Source organism: Tamandua tetradactyla, chromosome 3 (genome assembly GCF_023851605.1).
Source record: "Tamandua tetradactyla isolate mTamTet1 chromosome 3, mTamTet1.pri, whole genome shotgun sequence".
NCBI lineage: Eukaryota > Metazoa > Chordata > Mammalia > Pilosa > Myrmecophagidae > Tamandua > Tamandua tetradactyla.
In genome coordinates this window covers 10,450,822-10,478,479 of record NC_135329.1, presented here as the reverse complement: position 1 = coordinate 10,478,479, position 27,658 = coordinate 10,450,822, and the positions used below count along the sequence as shown (strand labels likewise).

At 57.0% G+C, this 27,658-nt stretch overlaps 1 protein-coding gene across 1 annotated transcript in view; it reads right to left on the bottom strand.

Annotated features, from left to right (window-relative positions):
• KCNK3 (potassium two pore domain channel subfamily K member 3) overlaps positions 1–13,098 on the bottom strand; it is a 33,569-nt gene extending 20,471 nt beyond the window's left edge. Inside the window, exon 1 of the mRNA XM_077151821.1 lies at positions 12,816–13,098. Within this exon, the coding sequence (XP_077007936.1) occupies positions 12,816–13,098 (283 nt within the window). The remainder of the gene's footprint in view (positions 1–12,815) is intronic.
• Positions 13,099–27,658: the final 14,560 nt, after the last annotated feature.

Sequence of the window (27,658 nt, the reverse complement as noted above, 5' to 3'; positions counted from 1 at the left end):
CTCGCAGAATTAACCTGTACGCCAGCCACGAAAGCCTCTCCCTCTCTCCCATTTCCCGTCCAGGTTTTCTTTCCCATGGCAGTAAAGTCTCACCATCTACCCCCAGTCAAAGCATCGGGACCAGCCTTGATAATCTCTTCTCCCCACTCTCAAGACCTCTGCCTCCCTCCTACCCCCAGCCCATGCCTCCCATCCATCAGTAGGGCCAGCCCCCAGGCCAGCCCCCACCAGTCTCCCTTTGGAGCCACTGGACGGCAGCCTGGCAGGTCCCCCTGCTTCCCCTCTTAAACCACGGCCCCCTGATCCAGGAGCGAGCTTTAAAAAAGTTAAGTCACGTGACAGCACATCACAGCCCTGCTCAAAACCTTACAGTGATTCCCACCACACTTGGGATAAAAGCCAGAGTCCCTGCAGGGTCGGTCCTGCCACGTGTCCATCTCTTTGCCGTGGCCGCACTGCCCTCCCTGCCCTGTTCCGCAAATGTGCCTGTCCTGGACCTCGGCGTTTGCTGCCCCGCTGTCTGGAAGGTTCTCCCCAGAGACCTCTGCCTCGCCAGGCCCCCTCCCGGAGAGCCTTGCCCTAGCCACGCTGCCCACCCCCCTCTCTCCCCCTCTACCACATACCCTCATTTTACTGTCTTCCTGGCTCTTATTACCATCCGAGATTGTGTAATTTATTTGTTACAACCTCATTTAGTTTATTGGCTCCCTGGGTCTGCTGAACTCTAGGTGCCCTGACCGTAGGGGCTGCCTTTTCCCTGTCGGGTCCCTGGGGCCTCGTGTGGTACCTGGGCTGCGGCAGATGCCCAGAAAAACAAAGCAAACAGGGGGTGTCAACTGTGTGACGGCTTTAGGTAGACGGGGTGTGAGGCTGGTTTTGTGGGGTGTCTCCCCGCCTCTGCCCACGGGCCTCAGTTTCCTTATGTGGGAGCAAGAAGGCTGGGGTTGCAAGGGTGGTCCTCAAAGAATCTGAAGTACCCCAGGTATTCCTGCAATGCCATCCTCAGCCAACCTGAGCCCTGGCTCTGCATGAGCATGCCAGGAACCGACCCCATTCCAGCCAAAGGCTAGGAAAGATGCCTGGCGTGACCTTCAGTTGGCCTGTGCGAGCTCAGCACCAAAGCTTCTGTGAGGGCCCATGGGGCTGCACCTGGCCCCGCAGTAATCCAGCTGCCGAGGTCTGAAGGCTGGTCCCTAACAGGGTCTCCCAGAGCTCTGGAAGTCTCTGAGCAAGCCTGGGAGGGCCTGGGCTGCAGGACCAGCCACCGGCGCACTTCACCCTGTGCCGGCCCGGCTCAAAGGCATCTGGGAAGAGCAACCATCTGCAGCCTCGCTCCCGGCCACCCCCTGTCTGCAAGCGCTGGCTGGGGTCAGCCTGCTCTTGGCACCGCCACTCCCTCCCACCCCCAGGCTGGGGACTCCCGTGGGAGCTGCCAGCAGCCGTGAGCAGGCCGGCCACGGGGGGAGGCTCCTGCATTCCAGCCGTCCCAGGGGCTGGGGCAGGGAACTCGCTCTGCTGATAAGCCGGACCTCGGCCCCAGGCAGAAATGCTCTTTTTCCAGAAAGGGGTGACTGGGAGGCCCTGGGCAGACCTCTGTTCCTGGGAGCGGACACAGAGGAAGTGCCTCCAGAACAATTGGGGTAGGGCCCTGTGGGGTGAAGTGGGGACACAAATGGATCCTGGAGAGCATGGCTCATGGGAGGGGCTGCAAGGGCGGGGCAGGGCCTGCCACGGAGGGCAGCTGTGGGGAGCGCCGGGCCCCACGCCCAGGCCCTCAGGCGGGACCAGGGCAGGGGGCGGCTCGTCAAGGCCTCACAGCCAGATGGAAGCGGTGGAGGGGCTGGGTCCCTCTTTCCCCAGCACGGTGGCACCAGCACCCATCACAGCTCCAGGGGGGAAGTGTGGCCAGAGTGACTGGGCAGGCTCTGCGGCGCCACTGGACAGTCACGATGGGGACAGCAGGGGACACAAGGTGGCTTCGGAGCTCAGGGAAGATTCACGCTTGGGACGCCAGTGCCGAGCTGAGCAGTGAACCTTCCCCCGAGCTTGGCTCCCGGCCCTCTCCCTCTCTCGCCCTGCCCTGGGGGCGGGGGACTAAGGACCTCTGGTGGCCCCAGCTCGAGGGCTGCGCAGTCTCAGAGAGTCTCACTCTGTCTGACCCTCACACTGGAAAATCATGACTCAGCGTCATGCTCAAGAGGGGTTTGCGTGGGCTTGGCCTGGACGGGGCCTGTCACCTGTTCGGTCTGGGTGGGGCACTGCTGCAGTCACGAGCCCCTTCCCCTGCGGTTGCTTGCGAGCGGGCTGAGGGCCTAAGCCATGAAGGGGGAGACAGTCTCCCCCCAGAGATCCTAGTTGGACCCTCTCACCCCGCTTCTCCCCTGCAGGAGACTTCTGAGTGGAGCTGGGAAGGGGGGACACACTTAACCTTTTCTCGGGGCTGCTACTGACCCCCGATGTTTCTGCCCTTTGGCGCTCCCTGGGGGGCACTTTGGCTGGCGAACCAGCAAAGAGTCTTCCCTGAACACCCCTCGGATGCTGAAGTACCAAGGAAACCAGACGTGAAATGCTGGCAGCGAGCGCTGGGCACAGGGCTGCTTTCAGCAAGTCTCTTCTAGCCCTATAGAGAGGCCAAAAACCTGGCTGTGGAGTCCAGCCACCTGGGGAGAGTTTAAAACTGAACATCTCCTGGGCTTACCCGAGGCCTAAGGGATTAACTGCCTCCCTCGGCCCAGGGTGGGGCCCTACCCCAATTGTTCTGGCCCCAAACAGCTGCTGCTACCAGGACAACCTTCCAACTGGGCCACTGGGCCTCTCTTATCTGTTGGGCACCCTCTGCATGCACATGAGGAGCCGGGAGTTTCCCCAGTCACCCCCAAAGGCCCTTCTCTCACTCAGTGACCACCCTTAAGACCTGTCACCCTGCTTGCATTTCTAGTCTTGGATTCCTATCCTGTTTGGCAGGATTGTGTCGACAAATGCACGGAACTAAGGACGCTCCATGACAATCTCCTGGCACTGCCCGTTGTACCCTCCAGAGACTGGCCCCAGGTTCCCCCACCCCCACGGCCATCCAATCTCCCTAGCACCCACGCCGCATCAGGGGCCCACCTTCAGCCACTCGGGCTCCAGGGGAAAGAGCTTGCTTTAGGGCTGGGAGACCTGGATTTGACCTTCACTCCCACAGATTCTGGCTCTGGACCTCGGGCAAGTGGCCTCATCTTCTCAGGTCCCTTGGCAAAGTGGGAATAATGATGTCTAGATCCTCAGGATTGTCGAGAGGCTTAGAAGAGACACTGAATGGCCATGCACTTAACAAGCCAAGCCCTGTGCATGCTTTGCAATCTCTCTTCTGCTACTTGAGAGCTGTGCAACCTTGGGTGCATTCTTCAACCCCTCTGGGCCTCAGGGGCCTCAGCTCTAAAATGGGGATTATAATAATGCCCCCTCCTAGGGTGCTCCTGAGGATTAAATAAAGTATATAGAAAAGTTCTGCCCTGAGTAATTGCCTAGTGGTGGCCTTGGTTCAGAACCGGGGAAACTGAGGCAGGCCCCATGAGGAGTGGCTGCATCACAGCAGGCCTAAGATCGGTAGGCAGCAGCTCAGGGCAGACGCATCTGTTGTGCTGACCTGTGGCTCACTCCATCCTGCCCTGGACCTGCCTGCACCTCGCCTGTCCCCAGGTCCCAAGAGGGGTGCTCCCCTGGGAGCAGGAGGGCTCCTCTAACCCCATTCCTTAGAGGAGAGGCGCCTCCTGTCTGAGAGTCTGCCTCCCTGGGCCCTTACAGTTCAGGTCTCTGGAGAAAAAACCCCAAACCGTCCAAGACGAACAGGATGGAATGCGACTCTCTGGAAGCTTCTGGGATGATAATTTCTGAATCGTAGTTGTGGTGGGCAGGAGAGGCCCTGAGCATTCCTAAAGAGGGACATCGGGTCCGGGCCAAGCTGCAGAGCCTCAAGCAGACATCAGGGAGGGGATGCTTGGGACCCAGAAATGTGGACTTGGAGGAGGGGGTACATGGGACAGGGAGGAGGTCTGAGAGCAGGGCCGGAGGTTGTCCATGCAGAAAATACCTGCGTCGTCCCTGGGTTCCTGCTCACTGCGTGCTGGGTGTGCTCTGGGAAAGGAAGTAAGGGGGTGGGGGTGGGGGCACTGCCTGGGTGCCTGGGTGCTGGCCGAGCTCTGCTGGGTGAGCAGGGTGCAGGCAAAGTAAGGCAATCCGGGCTCAGGTTGCCACTACCCTCTGGTCCAACTGGGGTTGGGGGTGGGGGAGGGGACACTGGTCAGGATCCAGGCAGCAGAACACAGTCCTGTCACTCCCCTCCTTGAGGGTCAGCAGTGGCTCCCCATGGCCTGGCACCTGGAGTCCCCCCACCGGACCCAGCGCTCGGGCCTCCCCAGGATCTGCTGCCAATCACCTTTCCTGGACGCTCTCCCACTCAGCCTGCCTCAGGGGGGTCCCTCTCCCCAGAAGGTTCTCACTGCCCCTCGTCCCCTCCTAAAGAGAAGGCTGTCTCTAACACCAGCTGCTCGGGTCCCGTATTGGGTCACTTCCCTGGGGTTTGGCATGGATGCCATTTGATTGGTGGGTTTTAGGACTCCACTGGCTCAGAGGCTCCTGGGGGAAGAATCTGCATTCCCTTTGTACCTCTCCTTGTGCCTGGCACCTGGGAGAGCTCGGGTACTGAGTTTTGGTAAACTCAACTGAGTTCCAGTTGGAAGTTGGAAGGGGACTCAGACGGTCAGGGGCTCCCCAGGCCAGTACCCTGATTGCACAGGCTGCTCCCATGAAGACCAAGAAATTGAGGCTGCTCAGGAGTGGGAAGCATCTTAAAAGACATTGATTGCAAATGCCCAGTCTGATACGTGGGTGGCCCCTGGAGTCTGCTTGGCCTGAGCTGGGAGCTCCTTGCCTCTCGTGGCAGCCCTGCCCACCTTTGATCAGCTTCCACTCTCACAGCCTCTGCCTTCCACTGGGCTGACTTGTCTTCCTAGAGACCCCAGCTTCGGGTCTGGCTCCCCACTCGGGCCACTGGGCACCAGCCCAGCAGGTATCGAAGGCCGCACTCCCGTCTCTGCGCCTGTCCCTAGCACAGCCCTCGTTGAACACGTCGCTCCCCTCCTCTGCCTGTTCCCAGGCTGTTGATGTCCCTCTTAGAGTTTGCGGCCACATGAGGCCACCACCTGCAGGCCTGGCTCTGCTACCTGTGGTCCATTCTGCAGTCCCCGACAGCTGGGGACCCCACAGGCCTTTGCTGCCCGGATCCCAGCCCATGGCCATCAGGGTCCCTTCTTGAAGGAAGAAAAGAGCCTGAGACTTTTCAAATGGGGGCCTTGAAAAGTCCCCTCTCTAACATTTTGTCTCTGGGGCACCTGTTTTCAGGGGTCGAAAGAGCTTCCCTGGCAGAGGGACAAAGGGGGACAGCTGAAGGCCAGTGGGCTGTTGCTTGCAGCTCCAGCCTTGCACAGTGGGCAAGCCCTCCTCCACGCCTCTCCTCCCTTCTCCACCCGCTCCCCTGCTCCCCTGCTCCCCTGCTCCCCGGTGACAGCTGTGTTCAGCACGAGGCTCCGCTAGGCTCCATAGCTGTTCCTACGGGGCAAACCAAACCCCACTCTGGCATCAGGGAATGTCGGGCCCAGCTCTGAGGCTCTCAGCTCTGACATTCCACCACCCAGGACTCTTCCAACTCTGAACATTCTTTTTCTTAAACCCAAAGCACACACCTTGCATCTATTCCCAGAAGTCAGGAATCCAGTTACCGAGCAACCCATGGGACCTGGCTGAAAAGGTGGCAACTCAGGCCCGGCCCCGACTTCCTGATTCAAAATCTGCATTTAAACAAGCGCAGCCTGGGGAGTGCTCTGCATGGTACAGCTTGAGAAGCACCAAGTTAGAGAATTCTCCGTGACCAAGTCAGCCTGCCTCTGGTCCCCGTGTGGAACATACCTTCTACACAGAGGGGAAGACTGAGGCACACCAGGGAAGCATTCTAGGCCTGTTAAAGGGGCAGCAGAGGGAAGGGTTGGTCTCAGTTCTCTCGGGGGAGAGAAGGAACTCAGTCTCTAGCTGCCAGGTCAAGCTCCTGTCTCCCATTCCCAGCAGCCACATGACACCTCACAAAGAGGTCCTTGGAGCAGAGAGCCACCTGTCCTTGCTGTGCCACTGGAGGAAGCGGGGAGGGGGTGGGACGCAGTGGGGTAGTGAGGGGCTAACTTCTGCCAGTGCTGCCAGGTGTGAGGGTAGATGGAGGGGCTGCAGCCTGGGCACCCATGGCAGGGCTCCCAGGAGGCCCGAGGCCGCAGGGACTGTGAAAAGCTGTGGGAGGTGGGGGAGGAGACCTGCAGAAGTCACTTGGGGTGGGGTGGCTCCAGGGCAGGGGTAAGGTCTCCGGGAGCCAGCTGGGAGCTGCCCTAGCATGGGCAATTTCTGGGCAACGCAGGACTGGGGACACACGGGGAGGTGGTGGCGCCTGGCTGCTCCCTGTGCTGCCATGAAAAGCATCTTCCCCAAGGCTCCCCGAGGGACCACGGAGGGGTCAGGAGGAGGCCCAGCGCAGGCAGAACAAGCCGGCCTTGCTCTTTTCTCTAAAAGCCCAGGGGGGCACCGAGGGCACCGGGCGAAGGTCTGCAGGCACGCGCCAAGCCCAGACCCGATGATAACTCTGAGCACGTCCTTCAGCAAGGTGCCCCTTCTTCCACCCCGATTTTGGTCCCCACCCCATCAAATGAGAGGGTTGGAGCTAAAATTCCGATTTCTTATTGGGCTGATCTGTGGTTCCGAAGGCAGGAGACCCTGAGCTGAGAACACAGCGGAGAGTTTGGGGGACCAGTGCCCATGCCCGAGACACCCTGGTACCCATTATGCATCATCTGCCATGTTCACACGTAATAGTCTGCAAGGACTCCATGCCAGGATACTTCCTACAAGCCTGGGTGTAAGTCCTGCTGCTGCATTTTCTGTTCTCGGGGCTCTGGGCAAATTCCCGCACCTCTCTAGCTTCCCTTTTCTTGGCCGTACTGGGATGAAAGCGCGCGCCCGCCTAGAACAGGTGTGGGAATGCAGGTGGTGAAAGGTGCCTCGGACCAGCTCCTGGCACATTTCAGACACACGTCGGGTCCCTGCATCCGAGGGGGTGCAAGGGGTGGGTGGGGGTGCCCATCCGGGGGGGGGGGTCTCTATTAGAGCCCCTGGCCCTTCTCACGCTCCTGGCAGACTGCAGGGAAGTCATTTTTGAAATTACTAAATCAACTTACAGAGTCACCGTTTGGGCTGCCAGCTGAAAGCTGTTTATAGTGGTGATTTGCACTCCGTTCATCTGTGCGTGTTTATATTTCCTTTGAAAAGACTTATTGTGTTTGTCCTGTCCCCACTGGGGCCAGGCATGTGCTGTCTATTTCTGTCCTACCATCGCCCGGCTCCCTGCAGGCTTGCAGCCCGCAACCCCGATGCATGGGAACTGGGCATGCAGGCTGGGGGCTGGCAGAGTCAGCGGGGCCTCCGGTCAAACACACCCACTTTGCAGATGAGGAAACTGAAGTTCACAGGGGGCCAGCAACTGAGCCAATGGAACTAGAACCTTTGCCTCCTTGTTCCATTCCAGTGCAGGGCAGGTTTTCCTATCCCTGGGCCTCACTCTCCCTCACGAGTTTTCTGCAGGGTCTGCTTGTCAGGCTGACTTAAAGCAAAGGCGAGAAGCTGGGAAACTGCAAGTGGGGGGGACAAGGGCAAGGCAGGTGGCACCTCCTGGTCTCCAGCACCATGTCCCCACCTGTGAGGAAGGCACAGAGGCATCTGTGGCTGTGGTAACCCTTGGGAGACGAAGCCACCTCACCCTGTGGGGAATGTAATAAACCATGAGCAATACTGTTGCTGAGAGTCATAGTTGCCAATTCCGTTTATTAAGTGCTTCCTCCGTACCAGGCACGGTCTCTACATTGCCCCGTTCATCCCTGGGAGGCAGATACAATGCTCTCCCTCTTGTAAATGAATAAATGAGCTCAGAGAGATTTGTCCAAGGTCATAGAGCTATTTGGGGGTGTAAGGAGGGGTGCTGAGAGACAAGCCCAGCCACGTCTGGATTTGAAACCAGTGCTCGGGTTCCTATACCACTCTGCAGGAAAGGCTTGTGGGGTCAAGGCAGGGGAGAGGAAATGTCCAGCGAGAGTGGACACTGGGGCTGCTCCCGGCTGGGCACGGAAACAGTGGGGAGACAAGCTACTGAAGGCCTTGGTGCTAAGAGAGATGGAGGGTCGCAAAGGGAACAGGCTGGGGCGATGGAGAGACCTGCAGTCTGGGCACCCAGTGCTGGGTTCTAACCAAGGCTATCCCCTCAGCTTGCTGAGTGACCTTGGGCAAATCACTCACCTCTCCTACCCGAGGGACTTGGATGGGATCATCGCTAATGTCTCTTTAATTTTAGCAGCGTGGGATTGGGGTAGTGGGGTTCGCGGGTCACATCTCTACTTAGCTCCTTGGAAAGATGCGAAAAGTCCAGGTTCTCTCCTGAGCTGCCTGCTTGGCTTCCCAGTCTAAGGGCTCCCGGGCCACGTGGAGGGGGTGGGGGTGGGGGTTGTCTTTGGCTTTCTCTGCTCCATCAGCTCCTCAAGTCCTGGTCTGCCTGTTGCCTTAGAACCACAAGGGTTCCTGGGACCTGTGGTGGGACAGTGGGCACCTGAGAGCTGGGGACAGTCTCAGACAGATGGCCTTGGTCAGGGGCCAGGGTGGGGGGTGGCAGCAGGGCAGCTGTAGTGTGCCGGGGGCAAGAGGCCCTCTTTCTCTAGGGAGGGCTTGGCTCAGAGAGAAGGCACCCTGAGTACACTCGAGATACAAGGAACCAGGTTAGGTTCTTGACATGGAGAAGGAACTGGCAGGAAAAAAAAAGTCAGGACACAGGGGTTAGAGAGCTGCAGCTGAACCTGGGGACACCATGCTTTCAAGTCATAAGGCCTTGGGTGAGTCGTTTACCCTTTCAGAGACTTAGGTTCCATGGCCGAGAAATGGAGAGGATGTTGTGAGAATTTAATGCATAACAAGTGTCTAATATAGAGCCTGTCGGAGTAGATAATAAACGATGGCTGCTATTTATTACCACTGCTGCTGCTGTAGTGAATAAAAATAATAAATAAAGAGCCATCCTGAATGAGTGGGAGGAGGGCAGGCCTGGGAGGCAGGTTTCGCTGTCCATGGGCTGTGTAACCTTGGGTGATTCCCGTCACCTCTCTGGGCCCCTTCCTTATCTGTAAGAGGAGGGGGCGGTACCAGCTGATCCCTGAGGCCCCTTCCTGCTCCAACAACCTCAGGCTATGAATAGATGGGGCCGGGGGCCCTGGAGGAGTTTCATGACTCAACAGCTAGAGCTGGAAAGGTTAAGGTTTCGCCAGAAAAAGAGTTTCCATTTGCGTTTGATGAATTTAGGACCCACAGAGGAAGGGTTTCCGGGCTGGGAGGCCAGGGATGAGGGAGTGGGAGGAATCCTCGCTGCCAGTGGGGGACTGTAACTAACCAGACAAGTGACTAACTCTGACCCAGCTGGCCCTCCACCACTCGGGGCCGCCTGGCACGCCGACCTCCCGGGGTAGCCGTGGCATATGGAGGCAAAGGAAGCAGCCGAGAGGCCAGCAGGGAGAGTCAGGAGAACCAGCTTCCAGTTCCAGCTTGGCTGCTCACCAGCTGGGTGACCTGAGGGAGTCTCTTCTCTCTTCTGAGCTTCCATTCCTTCCATTCCTTCATCGGTCAAGGGGCGCTAACCCTACCTGCTCTGCTAACTTCACAGCCTCAGAGTTGTGAAGGCTGAAAACCAAGAGATGAAATGAAAATGCCGCGTGATAACTGCAGCACGGAATGAATGGGAGGTCTCTGTCCCATTATACTGGTGGGGTGCCTAGTGGCTCAGAATCTGACCCACTCAGATCTCCAAAGGGGCTAGGAGGACAGGGGCCCACTGCCCTTGGGCTTTGGGCCAGGGTCAGTCTAACACAGGGCCCCCTCTAGTTACCCGGTCGCAGCTTAGATGGGTTTTCCTTAGAACACAGCCCCGTGAACAGCTTCCACCCAGGTGGCAGAGCCAGAGCAGGAGGTGACAAAACCAGGGATGGCTGGGTGGGGCAGGAAGTGGACAGTGTCTATTTGTCCCGTGAATTGGGTGGTGCCCTGATGCTGCCTTCACCCTTGCCCAGCGCTTTATAAATAAATAATCACTAGAGCCACATTCTGACCGCCTTCCCCCCTCCCCCCCACCCCGCTGGCTTTTAGCGTCCGTCTTGGTGAGAATGACAAGCACTTTGGGAAGCGGAGGCATGGAGGGGAGGACGGTGCCCTTTCCCTTCCGCACACCTTCATCTATCTCAGAGGGCTCCCGCGTGTGCGCCGCTGGCTGCGGGGCCGGGAACCACAGAGCCCTGCCCGCACAGGCGCTAATTATAATGTGATTAAAAGGATAACACCCATCCCCTAAAATATAAATAACCATTCAAAAGTGTCTATGCTGTCACCAGATCATCCTGACTGTAGATCTGCCATTGTCCAGAGCAGTGGCCTGGGATGGTCTTGGAGACTTCAAGGACATGTTGGGATTTGAGCTGGGCCTAGAAAGTCAGCTTGGACCAAACAAACGGGAGATAGAGAAAAAGCTGTGCCAGACAGGCAGCTTAAGGTGTTCTCAGGGGACAGTCTAGATGCAATAGAGGGCCCATGTAAGTAAGAAATGAGAAACAAAGTGGGATAGAGAGGTTGGAGCCAGGTGTGGTGGTCTTTAAAACTTGGGGTAAGGAGCAGGGACCCGATTCCCCAGACAGTGGGGAACCAGGAGCTTCTGAGCAGGGGCTTGGCATGATCACGGGTATGCTTTGGGGAGATTCTTTCCGGGCATACCCTCCGGGGACCTTGCTCCATGGGGCAAGTGGAGCTGGGGGCCATGGGAGTGAGAAGGAAGGGGGGTCCATCAAAAGGACTTTAGGTGTGATGAAGGAGAGGGAAGGTTTAAAGCTATTCAGTCTGATTCTCGGACAGCTGGCACATGGGGGAGAGGGAGCCGAGAGGAACCCTAGATCCAATCTGCTCTGGCGCTTCTCAGGGAAGCAGGCTCCCAGGACTGATCATCATATTTCTAATGTGCTTTAATCTCCCCGGGACTGCAGGATGCAGAGGTGCCCCAGCTGGGCCACATCTCCTCCCAGGTGCCCATGCTCCCTGTTTCCAGAGAGGAACCCAATGCCCCAGGAGGAGCGGCGCCTCAGCGTGGAGGCCTGCAGTGCATGGACTGCAGGGAAAGCGCCCAGTTCTGCCTTTCACCCCCTCCACTCCACTCCGAGAAAACACTGCCATCTTGTCATGGGCCACGCCAAGTGGCAATAAGCCCCTGGGAGTTGAGCCAAGAAAAGGAGGGGGGCCTGGGAGAAGAGAAGGAGTGGGGAGACAGAGGAAACAACTCCTGGAGGCATCACAACAGGCTTTGGGGGAAGGTGAGCTTCCAATACCAAAGTTCTCGCATCTCAGGGTGGGGAGGAACCCTTGAAGTCATTCTGGCCAACCCCTTGTTGTATGGGGATAAGGCCTGGGAACCAGGCTGGGACTTGCCCAAGGTCACACAGCAGGAGAACCACGGACCTTGGCTGGAATCACAGGTCCTTATGCCATGAGCTTGGGAGACAGAGACCGGTTAAGGTGTTTGCTCCTGTCTGGACCTCTTAATAGCTCCCTTGAAACAAAACTGCCACTTCCACACTTGAAGTGGGCGGAGGAGCTTCAGCATGCTTGGAGAGGAGGAGGGTGCCGGAGTGATTCTTGGGGCACCAGGGTAGGAGCATGTCTCTCTGCTTCATAGCCCTCCTTTCTCCAGGGTCCCTGTGACTGTCCCTCAGATAGAGGCCCCAGCAAGGGTGCCACTGGACATTCCTTTCCTGGACATCTGTGTGTGTGTGTGTGTGTGTGTATGTGTGTGCCCATGTGTCCCAGGTGTGTGTCCGTGTGCGTCTGTATGGGACTAGGTGAGTGTGTGTGCGTCCTGTGTGCATCTGTGTGTGTTTGTGTGCGTGTGTGTTCCTGTGTCAGCGTTGTGAGGGAGTCTGGGTGTGTGCGTGGCCTCTAGTATTTTGGTTTGCAGTGGCTTGGAGCAGAGAACTGGGGCCATTCCTGTGAGGTGAATGCTATGCTGGGACACAGGCGACGGCGGCGGACAGGATTCTGGCCTCCAGCACCAGCCCTGCCTAAGGAAATTACAGGCGCTGGCTGGCGGTGTCCAAACTCCCGGTACTGGACACACACACACACACACCTCCAAGCTGCTCAGAGCCGCAGTTATAGGGTGTTTTAGGCACGCAGAGCGGCCCAGGGTGCCGCGAACGGGTGTCCACAGGCCTCCCAGGAGTCTCAGCGGGTGTAGACGCGCCGGGGTGCGGGAGTTCACCCGCAGGGGCACGGAAGAGCCCCGCGCATGGCCGGCTCCCTCTCAGCGCCTGCCCCAGGGCCTGGGCCGGCCACACCCCTCCTCCCGGAGCCTGGCCGGCCGTCCCTGTCCCTCTCACACACTTCGGAGTCCCCCGGGGTCCCGACGCAGCCTGGCGGCGACAAGTTAAGACTGGCCCGGCCGCAGAGTCAGGTCCGGAGCCGGGCATCGACGCCTCCCCCGAGCCCGGTCCGAGCGGAGCGGACCTGCCCGGCGGGACTCGGGGCTTTCTGCTGGAGCGCGGGGCTCGCCGCCCGGCCCCGCTCCAGGGACGCCCGGTCCCACCCACCCCACCCCCGGCCCCCCAGCCCCCGGCGGCTCGGGAACCCCCCGGGACCCCGGTCTCCGCCCCCCGCGGGCGAGTAGTTACCGATGGTGGTGATGACGGTGATGGCGAAGTAGAAGGAGCCGGCGAAGCGCCACTGCACGCCGGCCTTGTGCGGCTTGAGGCGCAGCACCACCAGCTCGAGCTCCTCGTAGCCGCCCTGGCTGAGGTTGTAGCGCGCCCGCAGCTCCTGCTGCCGCCGCTCCAGCCGCCGCCGCTCGTTGATCTCGGGCTCTGACTCGAGCGCGTCGAAGACCGCGGCGCCCACCAGCAGGTAGGTGAAGGTGCACACGATGAGCGCCAGCGTGCGCACGTTCTGCCGCTTCATCGTCCCGCCCGGGCCGCCGCCGCCGCCGCCGCCCGCCCCCCGGCCTCCCGGGCCCCGGCCGCCGCTGCTGCTGCCCCGGAGGCGGCCTGGGGCATGGCTGCGCTCGCCGCTCGCCGCTCCCCGCGCCGGGCACCCGCTCTGCGCCCCGGGGCCGCCGCCACCGCCGCCGCCGCCGCCGCCGCCGCCGCGGAGCTGTCCGTTCAGCACCACCCACCGCCCTCCCTCGCCCGGCCCCGCCCCCGCCCCCGCCCCCCGCCCCCCGCCTCCTCCCCGCGCCAGCCCTCCCGCCCAGCCAAATAAGGACTGGGGAGCCGCGCCGCGGGGGGGCGGGGGCAGGGGGGAGGGGGGCCGGCGGAGGGGGGGCGGGCGGGACGGAGAGGGAGAGGGAAACGGAGACCCGGAGAAAGAGAAAACTAGGGAGAGAAACGCCTGTAACTCCGGAGAAAGAGGCAGTGAAAACCTGAGAAAAGGGAGACGCGGGGGGAGTGCGCATGGGGGTGGGGGGCGGTGGGAACAGAAGGAGCTGAAACCAGCGGTCCACTAAGACAGGCAGCAAAGAAGAGGCAGAAACGCAGAGCGAGAGGGCAAAAGGTGGACGGAGCAACAGACTGAGACGGGGGTACCTGGGTAACTAGAGATAAACTGAGGGCAGAGCGAGCAAAGCGAGAAAGGCAAAGAGCAGGCAGAGCGGGCCCTCCCCCCGCCCCCATCCCTCCACCGAAATCACAGCATGTAAGAACTGAAAGGGGCCTTAGTACGTGGCTGAGGAAACTGAGGCTCAGACAGGTCAAGTGGCATGTAAGGGAACACTGTGAGTCGGTGCCCGCGCTGGGACTCAGCCGAGCGGTCCCTCCTTCCCCGCGCCAGACTGCTGCTGTCTCAGGAACCGGAAGTGCACAGCTGTGGACCTGGGCACACATGAGCACCTGAGGGAAAGCCTTGCTCTCATGAAATATGCCCCTTCCAGATCTGCACCGTGCCTGGGATTGGCTGAGAATTGAGCTGGTAGCCTAAGCTGGTGGCACACGGACCCAGGGCCTCCTGCTCTGCAACTCAGGGCACTCCTGCTGTCCTGGCCCCTGCCCTGTAACAGCTATCACCCTCGGGCCTCCCGGAAGAACCAGATCTAGCTGTAATGGGGCAGGGCGACAGCCCAGGTCAGGAGGCTCACGGACAGAATGGAGAAACCCGGGCCTCAGTTTCTTAATCTGTCAATAGGGTGGCCATGGCGGTGAGGAGGGGAGGCTAATGGGACCACGGGCGGGACCTCTCTGCCCCTTTAGGAACCTCATTTCCTTATCTCCTCAATTCAGGGCCATGGAGGATGATCCCACAGGCCTTGCTCAGCTCCAGACAATTCCAGACTTGGATGGGCTGAGTGAGCAGCAGGATTGGAATGCAAAGCCCAGTGCCAAGAAGGGTCAAAAAGTCCTTCACGGGACCCTGGCAGGGACCACGTGGCAAGACATGGGAGAGGCCCCAGGGGCCTGGCTGAGGACAGGCTCAAGAGGCAGCCAGCCAGAAGCAGGAGCACCGTTTGCCAGCATCCTGGCTGACCTCTCACGGCGGGACGTGGCACTGCTTCTCCAGAGCACTCAGGAGTGCCACCAACCCACATCTCCCGTCAACCCCTCACTCAACAAAGATTTATCAAGCGTCTGTTGTGGGCCAGGCTAAGCATGCCACACCCATAGTCTCCAGTTCTTACCACAATCCTGAAAGGTAGATACACTTATTCCCATTTTCCAGATGAGCTAAGGCTAAAAAAATCAGACAGGGTTGCTCAGCTGGGAGACTGCAGGTCAGGTCTGTCTCCTCCCCATTCTCTCCCATGCTTCTCTATCGGGCACCTGAGCCTCCCTCGGTTTCATCTACGAAATGAGGTAGATACATATATTGGCTCCACCTGCCTCTTCTGTTTTTCTACCCACCTTTGAGCAGGCTGGTGGTGTGGGATCAAAGGAGACCAAACATGGCTAAGTCAGACAGTCTGACAAGCTCTCCCTCAGGACTCAGGCTCCCGGACCAGAGCCTGAACTCGGGGTACCTTGTCCTTTCTCCCCACCCCAGGAACATCTTTGAGCCTTTGCAGACAGAAACTTTCCGGCCTTGCCTTCTGGCTCTGAGCTCAGCCTGTTGCAGGCAGGCTTTCCCCTAGGCATCTTCTGGCTCTTGGGAGAGGACAGTTGTCATTTCTGGCTTTCCAGGGGTGGGAGTCAGGCCTGGGTTTTGTGTCCTTCTGCCACACTGCCCCCCTGCCCAGAACCTCCCTAAAAGCCGGCTCCCCCAAAGCCCGGCCAGGTGAGTGAGGTGGCAAGGAGTGGTTTCAGGGTGAGAAGTCCGTGCGTCCAGGGGCTGCTTGCTTCCGGCTGCCAGGCCAGACTGCTATGCAGATGAGAGGTGATGTTACCATGAAAGTGCTTTGGAAAAGGGAAAAAGCTCTCTTTAGGGGCAGGGCATTTATTATTAATTATGTTCAAGCACGCTGTCATAACAGTTCAGAAGGACCTTTAGAGATCGCCTGGTCCAACCCTCTCAATGTTACTGAGGAGGAAATTGAGGCCCAGAGCAGGGGAAGGGCTGGCCGAGATCACAGTGAAAGAGGGGGAGCCAAGACTCATGCCTTAGGGTTGGGGGCTTCCCTCAGCACTGTCACATACAGGATCAGACATGTGCCAGTGGGGAGAGGGCATAGGTCCCCTCCTTTCTGCCACTCTTTCCCCTTTCTCTTGTGGAAGGGACTGGCAGGGAGCAGCCCTGCTGGTGTCAGTCTACGTTTCTAAGCATCCCCTGGGACTGCAGTTAGGGGCCCCTTTCTCCTATCCTCCACCTGGGTCCGATTGAGCCAAAGACCTTCCTTCAGGACTCCTGGGACCTGCCCACTCCTCCTCACCCCCTGATAGGGAGGCCGTCCTCTCTGCCCAGGGCCCAAGAAAGCCCCTCTAACAAACTTGTCTGTAATGAATGAGATAAACTGCTCAGCTCTGCCTTTTCCCATATTTTACTTTTTCCAATCCATTGGTGACTCCAGAGGAGGGAGCTTTGAGCCAATTAGAGAGAGATTTTTTACATCCCTCAAGTCATGATACTGGTCAGCCATCTGTGTGGCAATATTCCACATCCTGTCCGGTATGGGGACACCCCCATGGGTGGGGTCGAGAGGGGTCGGGACCCCTATTCCATTCCTCTCTGAGATTCAGACATATATAAATACTTTCATGTCTCACTCCAGCTCACGGATTCCCTTAAGCTGGGGTGCTGGTACTTCCTTGCCTCTCCCATCTTCTGTTTGTTGAACTCCTTTTCAGGCTTCAAGACCCAGCTCAAAGGCTACTCCCCTCACAAAGCAGTTCCCGCTTGCTCTTTTGTGTTTCCATGGCACACTGTCTCAGCTTTATTTCCTCCTGCCTAGGAGATTAGTTGCCACTTTGCAATTTGTCTTCCCCACTGGTTCACAATCTTCTCCAGGGCAGAGACGCTTCTTATTCGGGCCACCCCCCCCTTGGTGGTGAGCCCAGTGCTTTCCACATCAGTGTTGCTGTCACATTTCCTGAGTGACTATAGAGTATCCTTGTGTGCTCAATACATAAGTGAAGGCTTTAGAGCATCCTGTATCTGCTGAGTTAGAGGCCAGCAGTGCCAGTGGAGAGAGGGCACAGATGGCAGGGTCACAAGACAGAGAGAGGCCCAGGCAATCTGCAGATCCTAATCTGCTTCTGTGATTCTTTGCAGACAGACACTTCTAAAGCTGGAGCAAACACTGTCTGGTTCGGGGGAAGAAGGTAAAGGCAGATGTGCTGTGTCCCAAGGCCCAAGGAAGCAAGTGATGCAGTGGAAAGAGCATTGAATTGGGAGTCCCAAGACCTGGAACCTGCCATCCACCAGTTGGGTGGACTGGAGAAAATCACATGGCCTGTCGGTGCCTGTTTCATTTACTATAAGCTGAAAGGGCTGACTGTCTCGTAAGGTCCCTTACCACTCTGACATTCTATGACGTAATGAGAGGACTGGCCCTTCGAGCAGCGACAGTCAGTCTGCAGTGGTCAAGGATGTGGCCTGGAGGAGGAGGGGTCCAGAGACCTGCCTGGCTGCTGCTTTCCAGCTCCCCTTATTTGGTCGGGTTGGCTGGAGGACAGAGTGGGTAAGGCAGGGCATGAAAGAGTTGTCCCCGAGTCAGATATGCTGGAGTTCAAATCCTGACTCTTGTCCATTGCTAGCTGGGCCTGAGCCTCATGTGACGTTCTGGTCTGTCTCCTCTAGAGCAGACCGTAAGCCTCTCATCTCCATGCCCCATAGTACCTGGCACAGAGCAGGTACTCTGGGAACACTGCTCCATGTGTCCCCCTAGGCTTGGCTGGGTGAGGCAGGTTGGCAGGGCCTGGGCCCCTGGTTTCCTAAGGGAAGGAGGGTCGTGTTATAGAACATCTCAACAACAAGCAAAGGGGTGGCTGGCAAAGGGGGGAGGGCACAGGAGCTGGAGTCAGAGCAAGGATGCAGAAGGACAGGGAGGTGGCTGGCACAGCTGCACCAGGGAGTGTGGCCTCAGATGGCAGGTCGATGAGATTTACCATGCCAGGGTATGAGCGAGGTGTTTCTTAGTGGATCTAAAGGGAGAGAAGTGGAAGATTAGTCTGGCTTTATAGAGTGTAACAGGTCCCAGTGCAGCCAGCTTGCATTTGTCGAGAGACACTATTTGTTTAACATCTCAAGCCCAAATCAAACACAAAAGGCAACTGTTAACAAAGGGAGAGGCCCTGTGAGCTGTTGGGGCGGGAGCACTGGGCTGGAGGGCTGGACGCTGGCTCTGCTCCTAGTCCCTGCCGCAGCGGAGCTGTGTGACCTTGGGAAAGGTACTGCCCCTCTCTGGGCCTGGGGGCTCCTACCTGTCAAGTGAGAGGTCAGACTTGAAGATCTGCAGGTCCAAACTCTGCCTAGAATATGCACCTGGGTCTCTGAGTCCTGCTAGTGGGAAACAGCTAGTATTCATGGTGCTGCTCTGGGGGTCAGACCCCCTGCTGCCTGCTGTCCCTCATTAGCACCCAGCCTTGGAGCTCCCTCCAGCGTCGGCCTCCATCACACTGCATGGCCCCGTCCCCTGGTGAGGGCCTCCTAGGTGCCTCCGTCTCTCTAAGTCTGAGCACCCACTGAGTGCTGGGATGGCATCTTTGCAGGCGTGTCCCGAAGCACCTGTGTATATTCTCAGCAGCGCAAATGCCCAAAGTGGTCATCGTGCTTAGGCCGCGTCACATCGCTGAGCCCCTCTGGGCTGCCCCGGGCACGGCTGTGTTCCTTTTCACTCTTTCTGGCCTTGCGCAAGAGAACTCGCTGCGTCCTCACTGAAACTGGCCACTTTTGCTTTTGCTATTTGTTGCCTTCCTTAGCGTCTACTTGTGCCACCCCTACTTCTCTCCCTGTCCCTTTCCCCTTCACCATGTCCTCCTCCTGCACCAGGGGTAGGGGTGCAGACAGACCCAGCCCTTCCTGGGATCTCGGCCAGGCCCCCAGAGGGCGAGCGAGGGAGACCCGAAATGAAAAACCAGCAGTTGGGAAGTGTGTGTGTTGTGCATTTGTGTGCTGTGTGTATGACTGGCTAATGTGCCTCTGTGTATGTGTGCTGTGTGCATCTCTGTGTCTGTGTGTGTTCTGTGTCTCTCTGTGTGTTGTGTCTGTGTGTATTGTGCATGTGACTGTGTTGTGTCTCTATGTATGTGTAGTGTGTGTCTGCATGTCTGTTGTGTGTTTCTGTGTATCTATGTTATGTGTCTGTGTGTTATGTATCCATGTGCATAACTGTGCGCGTTTCAGTGTGTTGTGCATCGGTGTGTTGTGTGTCTATGTGTTGTGCATCTCTGGTGTGTGTGTGTGTGTGTGTGTGTGTAGGAGGCCGTAAGCCTGAGAATGTCCTCGTTGATTGTGATCTCCCTTCTCACTTCCCCCTCTGCTCACGCCCTTCTCTGCATCTGGCGAAGGACCACAGAATAAACAGAGCTGGAAGGAACCTGAGATCATCCAGGGCCAAGGAGGAGACTGAGGCCCAGCGAGGGGCCTGAGCACCGCGGGCTTTGCAGCTTGCTGAGCCAGAGCTGGGCCAGAGCCTGGCTGTCCTGCCTTCCAGACCTGTAGCTACAGATCAGTCCTCCAGAGTCGCCCCCTTCCCTTAGCAAGAACCGAGTCCCTGAAGCCTGTCCTCTGCAGAGATTCTGGAGCGGACCCGGCCTGCGTTCCCTGACAAACATGTTGCTGCCAAAAGAAAAAGTGAGCCTGGAGAGCTTGTCAACAGCTTCACAAATCTTGAAATCCTTCTCTGCAGGTTTATGGCTTCTGAGAAGTAAGCAGAGGGAGCCTGTTCTCAGCACCAAATGCAGATTATAATAGCCCTTGCAGTGATTAATCAGCTAGCGAGTATTGAGTGTGCCCGGCAGTGTGTGTGTGTGCGTGCAGGGTGGGGAGAGGGCATAAGAGGCCACTGTTTACTCCTGGAGAGCAGGTGGGTGTCCTGCCTTCAGTGACGAGGGCTGCAGGTCTCTCTGCTGGGGTGGGTGCCTGCCCATGCTGGGAGAAGGGAATTAACAAACAGAAGCGGGTCCCAAGCTCATCAGTCAGATTGATGAGGAACCTCCCCGGGCTTGGTGTATGTGGCACAACTGAGGAAATTCAGGATGCTCAGCTGGAGGGAAGACGCAGGGGACATGTGAGCTGTTACGTGAAAGAGGGATTAGCTTTGCTCTGTGTGTCCTGGGAGGGGAGATGCTACAGTGACAGAGCTTTCAGTTCAGCCAATGATTCTCCACACCCCTGAAGAAGGAATGGGTTGCCCAAGATAGTAATGAGCTCCTGGTCACTGGAGGTATGCAAGCCCAACCTGGTTGACCCCTTGGAGCTAGGGCAGTGCCTTTTTATGTGACTGTTGAATGTATTGAGTTTGGGGCTGGACTAGATGCGCTTTGTGACTCATCTGGGTTCAGCTAAACTGTGGAGCCAGGCTCTCTGTCCCTCCAACAGTGAAAGGCTGAAGTTCCCTGGCCGCAGGGAGGGCTGCTCCTGAAGCTCTAGCTGAGTGTCCACAGCCCTGCTTTCTCCCCACACTCACCCAGCACCCCACACTCAGCCCTTGGCCCGCCCACATACATCTCACCCCCTGCTGCCTGCAGAGGTCTGCTACAAACAGGTCCCAGCGAGGGTCTGGAGGCGCTGGGACACCAGTGAGGGAAATGGGCCTCTGGCAGGCTAATTACCGGGAGCCGATTCTATTAAGCAGATAGCTCGCTCTAGGCAAAGCAATTACATCTAATCATCCCCCACCTCAGTGGTCCAAAGGGACAGCCATTTGAGCTGGACACACGCAGGGAGCATCAAAACAGCCTGAGGCCCGGGCCTGGACGGGCTGTCTAAGGTGGGGGAGCAGCTTAGAAAGTGGCCCTCTGGCCCCTTCCCAGGCGGCAGTGAAGCTGCAGCTTCATGGACACAGCACTGAACAGGGGAGTCAAAGGACTGCATTCTGGCGTGGCCCTGACACTAAGGAGCCTGATTTCACTGGGGAGACCGCTTCTCTGAGTGGAGCCTCAGTTTCCCAAATGTCAGATGAGTGGGATGGACGAGAGCTGGCCCATCCCAAGCTTGATATTCTAGTTCATCTAGTTTAGATTAGTTATCCAGGCTAAAGTGAGCTGATCAGCAAGAGAAATTCCCCAATGTGGAAATATATGCTACAGGATCGAATTACTGAGATTATGTTTTAAAAAATAACTGAAATTATATATATACTTACATATGTCTATTCGACTGATGCTCACTTTTTTCCTTTAGAAATCTTTTGAAATGTGCATTGCAAAAAGCCAGCCGTGACTTTTGGACCACGATGTAGTGGTTTCCAAGTCCCAGCTTCCTTTGGGACGTTAGACCGTGTTACAGTGTGAAGAAATGGGGGCAAGGGGAAATCCCTGGAAATGAGGAGGTGATGCATGAGGTGGAGACAGATGAGACATGGGGCCTTAGCAGTGTCTGTTTGTGACGGTTCACGCGCCATTTTCCTTCTCAAGGGGAAGAACTCCCTGGGAGAATTTTGGAGATGGGCAGGTGTCGAGGTTTTTACATCCTGGAACCTCCAGTTCTAAAAAGCTGGAGCTCTGGGCTGGTATAAAGCAAATGGTGTGACCCAAACTCTCCAGTCGGGCAGCTCAGTGGAGGGGCCCAGAAGGCAGGACTCCTGGCACTAGCCTACCTCTGACCAGCTGTGAGGCGCTGGGCCAGCCATGGCCGCTCTCTGTGCCTCAGTTTCCTCCCATGGAGCACAAGGGCCAAGGAGAATAGTCCCCACATGGCCTTCCTTGCACGATGAGTGGGAGGCTTCCAGTGAGGTGATGCATATGAAGCCGTAAAATACCGTTCTATTAAAGGGTGAGCGTGTTAACAGCTGGGCTACAGGTCCCCTCTTCCCGCCAGCCCTTCTCTCTGTCTTGAGTCTCGTGATTGTCACTTGGACATCAGGGTTTGGGACCCCCTGTACGCCAGCCTTTCCTGGCCTGGGCGATCTTCGCTGGTGGGTTCACATGTGATTAGACCAGAGCCTTCGTCTGTCCCCCAGCAGGCGTGTGGTGCCGATTGGCCACTGGTGGCCTTACCAGGCCATGTCCAGCCACTGGGCATTTATGGTGGGTGCGGTGGGGGGGAGAGTAGAAGTGTCCTTGGTTCAGGGATGGGGTTGAGGAGAGCTGATCCCGGGCTCAGACTCTCCCAGATCAGGCTTGGCTGGGAAGAGAAGGAAGAGACAGGATGGGGGCGGCTGGGGGGCACAAAGGCAGCCTGGCAGCCCCCCCGCTCCTCAGCCCCCCCATTCATCATTTGCCACTTTAAAGAAGAAGCCACTTTGTTCTTATAAGCCCATCTTATTTCGGGAGCGTCAGGAGAGGCTGCTGGAGAGCCTTGAGTGCCAGCCTGAGAAAGCTGCATGGCTATTTGGAGGCGCTGGAGTGCGTGAAAGCTTGGGCAGGGGTATGACATGATGAGAGCGTGGCCTTCCTGGCTCAGAGCCAAACCTGAATTCCTCAGTATGGGTGCTGCACCCAGCCCTCCGCTCTGGATTTGTTGCGCCAGCCTTTCTTTATTCTCCCCAGTTTCCCCCAAAGCACCAAGCCCTTTCCGGCCTTTATGCCAGAAATGCACGTCCCATATAACATATGATGCACTTAGCATCCCCAGGCACCTTAGGAATGGGCAGCAGCATTCCCACTTTGCAGATGAGGAAACTGAGGCCCCCAGCAAAGTCACTTGCCTTAAGCCTTATAGGTAGATAAAGGATTCAGACCCAGATCAGCCTGACTCCAGGGTCTGTGAGTCCCTCTCTGCCATGCTACCTCTCTAGAAAATGAATGAGGGCAGAGCAAGGCACAGAGATGGGGGAATTGAACAGAAGGTGTTGTCAGCAGAGGGTCTGGCACAAATTGCTGGGGGAAAAAAAAAGAACAAAAACCAGTTGCATAAATGAATGAACAGTTCAAAGAGAGGAAGGCGGTCAGAGGGGCCAGCAGCCACCCCCCAGGAGCAACAGATGCTTGACTTTGAGTAAGACACAGGGCAGAGCTGTAGGTGAGGCCCAGTGGCTCCAGCTTGCAAAGGGGCTGGGAGACAGGATGGTCCACCAACCAGTTGGACTGTTTCCATCCCAGGTGGAGGTGAGGGAGGGGCCTGAGCTGTCCATGGCACAGACCTGGCACCACGCCCAGGCACCTGGCCCATGCAGGGACTTCGAAGGGACTCCACACTGTACAGAGATGGAGGGATGCATTTGAGGCTTTGGGCTGGGTGCCTGGGAGAAGGGCAGCGACGCTGTGGCACCCAGCTATCTGTACCCCAAGGACGAGGGCTGGTCATGACACGGAGTCACCAGGAGGAGGGCTCTGAGCTGCACAGATCTCAGCTGATCCAGAGAGGACCCAGTTCAGTGATCCGTGGAAACCGCAGCATGTCAAGGAGGTGGGGCTCGGCTGCAGGCAGCGCTCCGGAGGAAGGGCCCTGCGCAGCCAGGGATATGGAAAAAGTGATGTGGTTAAGGAACAATGTGGGCCAAGGGAGTGAGCTGGAACTTTCTGGATCCAAAAGGACAAGGGGGGAACCGGCTGCCAGAGGCCTGGGGGTGTCTGATGATGGCCTGACACTGCCTGTGGAGGGGGGCTGAGCCTAAGCCCAGAGCCCAGAAGGGGTCACACGTGGTCCTTTTCTGTCCACCTAACACCTTGCCAAGAAAACCTTCTGGTCTATGAATACACGCCTGGTAAGTTGAGTCAGGACCAGTCTCCCGACCAGAGAAGTCTGTCCCATTTCTCCAGAGGGGCTGTGAGAGGCAGTGGGAGGTGGGGGAAGGGGCCCCGGAGGCGGCACACCTGGGTCCTGCCCTGCCTCTTCCCAGCTGCCACACCTGGGGCAGGTCACTTTACCAGCTCTTCTTAGGATGGGGCCGTTGGCCACACCTACTCTGGGCGGTGGGGAGGATGAAGGGAGCAGAGGGCAGTGGCAGCCCTGGTGGTAAAGCACCCCCCCGCCCCATCCCTGGAGCAGAAGGTGAGTGGGTGAGTAGGAAGGGATGGTGGAAGGTGACCTCCTAGATTTGGCCTGTGGCAGGTGGGCTGGAGACCTGAGTTGATTAGACATGAGTGTCTCAACGTCAGGTGGGAAGGAGGGCTGAGGGGAGCTTGTCAGGGGTTGGGTGGGGTAGGAGAAGAGTCACCTGGTCCAAAATCCCATTTAACATCTGAGGAAACCCTGAGAGAGCCAAGCCAAGGACAGGCAATGTCATGATGGCACTTGGGTCTGACGGAGCTCTGGCCACAGTTAGGAGTTCCCTAATAAGGGAAATCTCTGCCCAGCAAAGATGTCGGGGTTCTCGGCAACAGCCAAGGCATCAGCTTTGAGCAAAGATCCTTTTGTGGGCCTTTGGAATCGGGAGTAGCTGGAACCTACTTTTGGTTGAGATCTGAATTGCTGGGAACCCAGTTAGCCCTGGCTGGGGACTCCGGCTCCCCTCCTGCTACCCTATGGGGTGCAGCTCTCTGCAGAGCTGGGATTGTCTCCTGGGATTTTGGGGCCAGGGGCCTGCTGGTCTGAGGGGCTGGGACTAGTGGGGGAATACAAATGGCCACCCCAAGGCTTCTGTCCACTCACCAATGGTGAGCCCGGAAATACACTCTCATCTCTCACGCTTGTCCTGGAGTATTATGAGCGCATACCACGCACGTGATTCTATTGTCATCCCCAATTTTCCAAGAAGAAAGGGTGGCTCCAAGCGTGGCCCAAGCAGCAAACAGTAAACAGGGGAGTGGGGATTCCTGCCTTGTCCCCCACAACACCCTGCGGTTCGTGCATCTTCCTCCTCTCTGTTTGCATCTCCAGAGCCTCGCTCAGAGCCTGGGGGTCATCCTCAGCTGCTCGCTGGGGTCCTCTCAACTTCCACACCTGTGAGCCCTACTTCTTGGATCTGAGCCCGAGTGCTCCTGGGTTGGTCCAGACTTTCCCTCCACGAGTAGAGAGAGGGATCCAGCAAAGAAAGCCTGAGGGAAACTGAGGCACGGGGCTGGCCTGAGCCAAGGCTGGGCTCCAGACACCCCTGGCCCCAGGCCCAGCAAGAGAGACCTGGACGTTTGGGGAAAAGGCAGCAGGCAGAGAAGCGTTGTTCTGTTCCCTTAAGCCCCCGACTGGGACTGAGAACACCAAATCCTCTTTGAATAAAACAGAGAAGGATTAAAAAAAGAAATCAAGATATTAACCTTCTGAAACTGGACCCCCCCCCCATATAGAGATTAACTTCTTTCCTAAGCATTTTTTTTTTCATTTCTATAAACTTCTTAATTCGTGCCAACATCATGGCCAGCCTGGATTAGGGATGGATGGGGACGGATGGGCTTGTCTCAGCCCCACATGCACACGCACACGTGCACACAGGCGTGCACACAATGCACCCACACCAGGAATGGTGGAAAGGGCATTGGAGGAGGAGCTGAAGACGTAGGTGTTATATCCAGCTTTTCCATTGACCACCGGACCTCAGTTTCCCCATCTGCAAAGTGAAGTTGTGGGACCAGATGATTTCTAAGATTCTTTCTGTGAAATGCATGGTGCTGATTCCTTCTCAGCCCCAAACCTGGAGTCGCTGTAGCTGTCCTGGCCTATTTCCTTCTTATTTCCTTCCTCTCCCCCCGACTCCCGGTTTCTCAAGGGCCCTCATGTTCCTCCCAGAACTTTGTGACAGCTGTCACTGCTCAGGACAGCAGATGTACAGGGTGGGCATGTGCTCTGGTCTTGGGCGGGGCCAGGGTGGCCTTTACAGCTTGCAGCTTTGCTGTGGGTGCCAAGCTCCTGTTATGACATCTGGGTGCACTATAAGTGCTTCACAGAGGCCTTTCTTTCCCCTTTCTGCTCCCTCTTTTGAGTTCATCTGGGCTCCGAATTCCCATCCAAGGCCAGGTTCCCTTCCTCTGCCTTGGCCACTGAAGAGGCCACTTGGCTTTTTCCAGGCCCACCACAGCCTTTGTCACATGGTTCCCAGTGTGACCCCTGGAATGGTTCCTACTGCTTTCAGGGTGAAGACCCAGATACTCCGGGTCCCTGTCTGCTCGCAGGCCACTCACCCTGCCCCTCTGGGATTTAACCCCTGGATCCTTCTTTCGGGAACCCTCCAAGCTCCTTGCACCTCGGCCCCCCTGGGAGCCCCTAGCGCCACTCCCCGATGAAGGGCAGCTCAAGTTTCCTTCTTCAGGGAAGTTCTCTTTGCCCCCCGAAAGGGTGAAGTCCCTCCAGCTATGTTCCTCTGGCTCCCTCCCTCCTCCTCTGGACCATGAACACCATTATAACTAAAAGACTAGCGGCCTCCTAGCATCCAGCACGGGTCTCCCACACGAGACTGGAAGCTCCATGAGGGCAGGGACCCGCCTGTGTGTCTGCTTCCTCCAGTTCTGTCTCCTCAGCCCCAAATCAATACCTGGTGCTCAATAGGTATTTATTGAGCAAACGAATGAGCAGAGCATTTAAAAATTATTCTCTTTAAACACATCTGAGGCTGGGCTCAGCAACTTCCGTGGAACCTGGGCATATCATTCCTTAAAACAGCTTTGCTCTTCTCTGGGTAGATAGCTGACCTTCATAAAGGGTCCTCTTATTCTTTCCTGACCCCCTAGATTCTCAAAACCTCAAATTTCTTTATGAACTTATTCCTGACCTGCCACAACCACCAGGCCAACCGAGGAATCATATCCATGTTTTCAATTCTTTCTACCCTTTCCTGAGAAGCCCCATTGTCCCCCTGTCCTGATTATGTTCTGGATCCTGGGGCTGAGCCAGCTGCGTTAGTCTCCACTCTCAGTGGCAGTGGGTAGAAGAGTAGTTGTGGGGTAGCCCTGACTCGGCTGGGACGGGGGGAGAGGTGCCGGGGAATCCTTGGCACTGCTGAGTGTCCTCGGCCACAAGTTTGTGGGAAGCCCTATTGGACTTTGTCGTTTTTGTCAGGATTCCTTAAAACATGCTCGTGCAATGATGGTTTCTTGAGACGTTCTGGGAAAAAAAGAATCTCATACTCAAATACTGTCAGGAAACTGAGCCTCACTGAGAATTCTTGTTTGCAAACATCAGAAGGCAACTCTGCTAATTTTGGTTTATTCCAAGGGATCTTAGGTGGCTCACAGAATCTCCTCTAGGACCAGAAAACCAAGGTCAGAGGCGAAGCAGCCAGGACCAACGAACACCCAGACTCGTATTGCAGGTCTGGCCCCAGCAAGAACCCACTGCTCCCACCACTGGGCAACTGAGCTTGTGCCACCAGCCCTGGGAGCTGCCGCTGGAACTGCCACTGGTGTGGTCTCTGGAAACAGATTTTAGTTGCCACCACCCTCACAGAATGGGTTCTGTATGGTCTCCATTTCTCTGTATCACTAGTTTTGGCTTCGAAGCCTGGGGGAAGCATCCATCTGTAGACCGATGTCCTGAGCCTGCCTCCGAGGTGCAAGAGAAGCTGTGAATCTGCCTCTTTCATCTCCTGTACTGGAAGACAGCCTCTGCCTCAAAGCCCAGGAGAAATTCTCAAACACAGAAAGGGAGAGCAGATGCTGAGTGGCCCAAAAGAAAGACAAGTGTCCTCTGCACTGCTTTCTTGGGAGGTTGCAATGCTTTAGGACAGAATTTCCCAAAGTCAGCGCTATTGATGTTTTGGACCAGGTGACTCTGCCGTGGAGGCTGTCCTGTCATCGTAGGAAGTTTAGCAGCACCTGGGACTCTACCCACTGGACACGAGTAACACCTCCCCTCCCAACTGCGACAGTTAAAAATGATTCCAGACATTGCCCAGTGTTCTCTGGGGGACAAATTTGCCCCTGGTTGAAATCTGCTGCTCTAGATTTGCAGGAAATGTGTAATAAGTTCGAGGAACCAGGAGTGATTTAACCTGGTTCCCCAAACTTGGTTGAGCTTGGATAAAGTTCTTCTCTCACACCCTTCGGCATAACTTCATGGAAATTTTGGGAAACTCTGGGTTTGTAACTAGAGACTTGCTCTAGGAATCTGATGGGTGAGAGAGTGG